The 6,000-nt window shown below is 35.0% G+C and overlaps 1 protein-coding gene across 3 annotated transcripts in view; it reads right to left on the bottom strand.

The window, feature by feature from the left end:
• Positions 1–800: 800 nt before the first annotated feature.
• The window catches only part of LOC124167736 (probable Rho GTPase-activating protein CG5521), an 85,818-nt gene continuing 80,618 nt past the window's right edge, over positions 801–6,000 (bottom strand). For 2 of the 3 annotated variants that reach the window (XM_046545746.1, XM_046545747.1), the window contains 2 exons: positions 4,444–4,602; positions 801–2,297 (listed from right to left, as the gene is read on the bottom strand). In XM_046545746.1, coding sequence (XP_046401702.1) covers positions 2,065–2,297; positions 4,444–4,602 — 392 coding nt within the window. In that variant the 3' untranslated portion in view covers positions 801–2,064. The remainder of the gene's footprint in view (positions 2,298–4,443; positions 4,603–6,000) is intronic. The other variant, XM_046545749.1, reaches the window with a different exon arrangement.

Raw genomic sequence — 6,000 nt, 5'->3', positions numbered from 1 at the left:
GCAGTATTCCCTCAAATTTGATTCTCTACACTGATGATACAACCTTAATGGATGTTTGAAAAAGAAAGGCAACTACCTATGCAGCAGAAAAGTTTCTCATGTCTTCCAGACATGGAAAACATCAACTGGTGGAAAACCTGAGAAACTTTTCTGCAGCTGATACGCCGGGAAAACCTAAGATCATACGTCACTGCCTCTGCACATATGGGAACATAAAATCTGTATTTCTGTTGCAAAAAGGCCATCAGAATACATACTTGCTAAATCCTCATCTGTGGAACACAATCACCCACTGTTTATAACATTGAAAATTTTAACTGTTTATCATAAGTATGTGTACAAAGATTTGATAAATATGAAAGAAAACCTTGATCTCTTTCCTACAAGATGTGCAACTCACAACTACAGCACAAGAGATAATAACTTCTTATCCCTTAACCAATTTATATTAACCAAAACCAAATTTTCCCTGCCTAATTTAGGTATCAGGCTATTTAATCATCTACCCATCTCATTGTCAGCCAGAATGACTAGCTCAGCTAAACTCAAGAGAATGACTCACTCATGGCTAGCCTTTCATGCATAGTATTCTTTTGGTTAATTTTTAACGCATAACATTTGCGATATATTTTATGTGCAGCCTTTACATTGTGATTGCTTATAATTTTTCTTCTTCATTTATGGGCAATTGGATTTTTTTTCTAGCAAGGTATGTGTATCTTATGAATACTTTTGACCAAGAAAACATTATTATTATGTATTATCATAACATTTCCATAAATTACACAAAAAACAATATCTCTAAGAAATAAAACAATTTTATTGTTATTACCTTGTCTTTTTCAACATGTAAATACAATTGATGAAAACAATTATCATGCCAGGAGTGGCTGAGCAAGAAGATGAGCGTTAAACGCAATCTGTAGTCTTGAAGTTAAAACCAAATATTATCGAATAGGAAACTTTATTTGCATAGGAAACATTATATATGAGTCCTTAGGTGATTAAATTTTGCGGAATTAGTGCCATGAGTAGACAAATATTTAAAATGGCACAAAGCCATCATACACCACTCATCCACAGTATGGACAAAATTCGTACTCCACTAAAAAAGGCCTCAATTAAAATCATACTGTTTTTTTTAAATTCAGAAGTGCAATATTTGCACATTCAGGAGATGAAATGTGCAATCGGTTAAGTATCAATAAACTCATAAATACACCTTAAAATTATTTTATGCATAAAATCAGTCACACATGGTTTGGTGTTCATCATTGTTTTTTTTTTCAGTGAATGTAAAATGAAGACTCAAAAAAACAAATACCGAAGGTATTAAAATACTGTATTAGGCATTATTTCTGGCTATCATCTCTTCGATAGAAATTCGACCGTAATTTCTCTTTGTTCAGCATTATATCAAAAGCATCAGCACACATGTGATATTTCATTCAATATATAAACACAATTGGACAATATTAAAATCAGTCCATGTGAATCACCACAGACAAAGCTTAATGGAATGTAACACTTGTTTTGTGACCCACCTCACAAACCACGCAGAATCTTAGACCACAAATTTTACAGATTCCATTTCACTAATGTCTTACACATTGTGAAATTTAAAGGAAATCCGCAGGGTAGTGTCTACCACAACCATTATTACTGAGAAAATACTTTCTTAATATAAAAAAGATTGAAGATTTTTTCCTCGATGAACCACACAGCAAATTATTTTAAATTCTACAGGGCCTGATTGATACGAGTACTTAAAAAAAACAATGGATGCTAATGAAGAAAAATACTAATATGTGTTTGAAAGGAGTGCATATTAATAACAACAGCCCTAAACCAAGCATTTAAATATCTCCAACTCTACCTTCTTTAAACATAACAATCATAAAGGTAAGGAAAAATATAAACTCTTAACAACTCTTATAATTTCTCAACTGATACGGACACACACCATTCACGCATATCATCACTCGCTGAAAATTCATTGCTCGTTCAGCAACAATTATTAACAGCCTCTCTAAGTAAGAATAACTTATGAATTCAGCACCTTGTTTATTTAAGTTTTCGTGGGGTTGGGCTGTCGGGAGGAGTAACAGGCACCGACTCTGATCGAACGGAGAAGGACTTCCTCTGGTGCATCGCTCCACCCGATTTGAACGTTGGCCTCTTGATAGGTCTTGGGGAGACCCCAGCCGTGGCCGAACTTGATGAAGTGTCTGCATTGCCACCAGAAGAAGCAGCATTCCCACCACCTCCACCAAACCATACCTTAATGCCGTCAGAGCCTGAGAAGTAAAGGGATGTATTTTAGTATTCTTCACTGTTTTTCCGGTATTGTTTGCAGGAAAAATTTGTTTGTGCTAGAGAAGGGTCAAATAGTATTTTTCTTGAACTCGAATATCGAATACAAATACCTAATCCCTTTCCCACTATCTCACTCGAATATCGATTACTACATTACTAAATATGCATTTTTCCACAGATTTTAAATACAAATGCAAATTAAAATAAAAAATGCTGAACATTTTGCTAGTCATTCTACTTCCATACAGCTCCTAAATCCTGATGCAACAGCCATCCAGGATTACATCAAACTTGTGGGCAGGGAGCACTGCAATTCTTTTGTTTTTTTTAGTACATATATGCATATTGAAGGTTATATTATAAATAAAGCTTTATTGTGTTTATTGTAAACTTTACATTAAATAAATAATTGACAGTTACTTTAAAATTAGATTATGCAAAACGTAAATTTAATCACACAACAGGCAGTCAGGAAAGGAACAGCCAATTTTGCATGCATTTGAAAGTATGCATACATTCTTCTTAGTGCTGCTCTCGTGAAGTCATCAGCAGCATTTTACATATTTTTATGATTACCATATATGTCTGAATATAGTCCCCCCTTTTTTTCCAAAAATGCCAGTGGTAAAAGTTAAGCAGGGTAAAGGTAAAAGTGGTAAAAGTAAAGAAATTATTCAAACACATTTTTTTAACTTTTCCCAAAACTGAAGCCTTAAAATTAGGGGGGAGGGACTATATTCAGAGGGGGACTATATTCGGAGAAATACAGTACTTTCAGTGATAAGTTTTCGTAAAAATATTTTCAAAGAATTGAACCAACCAAATGTGCAAACCTTCACGTAAGACCCAACCATTGTCAACGGGTGTAAAGGGAATCACGGACAATCTGTGCAGTGTATTCGAAATTCGAATAATTGATAACTTTGTGTCATCAAATATCGAATAGCGTAAAAACAAGGTATTCAGGGTATTCGGTGATTCGACTATTCGAGCGTCCCATCCCTCGTTTTTTTCTCAAAATTTTCAGTGCATACAAATTATTTTTAACGTCGCTACAATCGCTTTACGTGAGACGAGTTTGGAGCCAGAAAAATTTCGCTGAATAGCTCAAGGCTTTACGACAGTTCAACCTCAATGGCACTTAATTTGAAATTTCGGGCACACTTGAATTTTTGACTGTTCGTGAGTGGAGGGCTCAGTGTAGTGCACTTGATTACTACAACATTTTCGAGTGCACTTCATTATTACAACATTATCACGTGCAATACTTGTTAATAATGTTGTTGTAACGACGAAAGATGTCGTGCTTGAATATTTTCAGTGGAAATATTGCAATGCTTCATTTAACTAATACAGTAAAACCTCTATGTAGTGAACCTCTTTATCTCATAAAACCTCCACTTATCATACCAAGGAGACACCCCCGAGATGGCCAAACTACCTCCGCAAATCGTACCGAGACAACTAGAGACCATTAATGCAGCTGCAATTACATGCATGGAATGACATTTTTAGCAATAAATATTTCACGCTTATTTTTTTTCTAATACACCTTTAATGAGTTGTAATTTTCACCTTAACCATTAGTTATAGCCATTTTGTTCGATATGAGAGCATACCTAACAGTAAATAAGAAAAAAAGGCATCCAACTATCCGAATCTTTTTCAGTGACTGCTGATTAAAGAGAGATCACATCGTTTCCTCTTGAATCATGGTATAAAACCACACGATAGAGCTCACTTTCTGTTATTAATAAATATTAAATATATGTTCACTAATGCATGTATGTTTGTTTAAACACATAAATATGATGGTTTAAAAGACAGTAGCGCCTTTCATTTGGGAACGATATAAAAAAATGGTGCCTATCACTAAAACCTCTCTATAGTGAACCTCCATGCATCAAATTGCCTAAATTTTGGTCCCCTCCATTACGATGTAAAGAGGTTTTACTGCATTACGAACTTCTGCCACATCGTGCCGCATATCATACAAGATACAGAAATACACTGTTAGGAATGCTAGTGACGTTAGTGCAACTCAGACCCCAGCCCAATACAGCGCAGAAACCAATGCTCTAGACAGAGAGATCAAGGAAGGGTTTCAAGGTGACAACTGACTCTCACCGCGTACGGAGCGCAGTCCTCCAAATCGTATGTGGTGGTGGTGGTCGAGGAGGGCCGCAGCGAGCGTGGAGGGGGGAGGGGGTGTGGAGTGGGGCAGGAGGGATGAGTTAGGAGCCACGCCCCCTAGCGGCCCTGGCTCTGGGCTGTGGCCCACGGCACCTACTCACGGGGATTTTCACGGAGGGGCACGAGGGAAAGAAAGGTTGATAAACCAAAACGGGAAACAACAAAATCATTTGAGGGCCAGGAGCACGGAGGAATAGTAATAATTATAATAAAAATAATGCATTTTGGGTGGATGGGTGATATGATGAATTTGACCGAAAAAAATACAATAATTATTAAACAAAGGTGATTTTCAGAGGACAGGGGTAGGTGGAAAAACAAATTTTAACAAACGAAATAAGTGAGATGCAACACCAAAGTTATAATCACTCAGGAGATAACGATTACGTTGGGGTATAATACATGCATAATAATAATGATCATTGAAAGGAAAATAATATCCAATAAAAAGGTATTTGATCATTGAAAGAAAAGTTAAAATCGTGAGAGGAAGAAATAATGTAACAATCGTTAAAGAAAAAGAGGATTGCATGGGGCCAGGGATAAGTAGAAAAACAGATAATACAATAAAATACAATAAAAAAAGAAAAAAGTGAAACATAAAACCAAAATTATATTTGTTACGGAGATGACAATTTGGTAGGAATAATATGCAATAGTAATGCATTTGATCATTGTAAGGAAAAGTTAAAACCATCAAAGAAAGAAGAAATAAAAGGAAGATTTTTAAAAATCAATTGGATGGATGGGAACACAAAGAAGTTCACCGAAGAAAAGAAGTAATCAAACAATTGTTAAAGATAGAAAGGATTATACACGGCCAAGGGTTAATAGAAAAAAAATGTTATGAAAGCAAATGATAAACAAAGAGAAGATTATTCAAGGTCAGGGGTTAATAGAAAAAAAGTTAATAAAAAATAACAAAGTGAAGCAAGAGATAAAAATTATGTTTGTTAAGGAGATGAGGATTTGATAGGGATTAAAAGAAGAAGAGAGAGAGAGAAAAGAGAGATTGATTAATAAATAAAGAAGAAACTTTTACACCATCAGCTTTATTTCATGCACAAGGTTAATTAAAACATCACCTAATTTAAAGTCATACATACATGTGAATACTCATTCACTCACAAAATGTTTCCAACAGAATGTTAGTTAGTTTGGATGGGTGAGTGGTGAGCGTCAAAACAATGTGCCGCTGTACTTTGCAAATTTATATCTGGACTTCAGTGCATGCCATAATAATAAATAATACATCATTTTAAAGGAAACTTTATTTTCAATTCTGATTTATTTTTTGTTTTATGAAAAATTCAAACATCAAGACACACGAGTGCAATAAATGACTCCGCGTACCATAAAATTAGCAGTTTTGTCAACTTCATGAACTTTGCAACTCAACCTAGGGAAAACTACCACGTCTACAACATTCATCTTCCACAATAAGTTGCAAACATTAATGAAGATTAATAAAATGGCTTTTGCGTATTTTTA

The sequence above is a fragment of the Ischnura elegans genome, chromosome 11 (genome assembly GCF_921293095.1).
Source record: "Ischnura elegans chromosome 11, ioIscEleg1.1, whole genome shotgun sequence".
NCBI lineage: Eukaryota > Metazoa > Arthropoda > Insecta > Odonata > Coenagrionidae > Ischnura > Ischnura elegans.
This window is presented reverse-complemented; position numbering and strand designations above follow the sequence as displayed.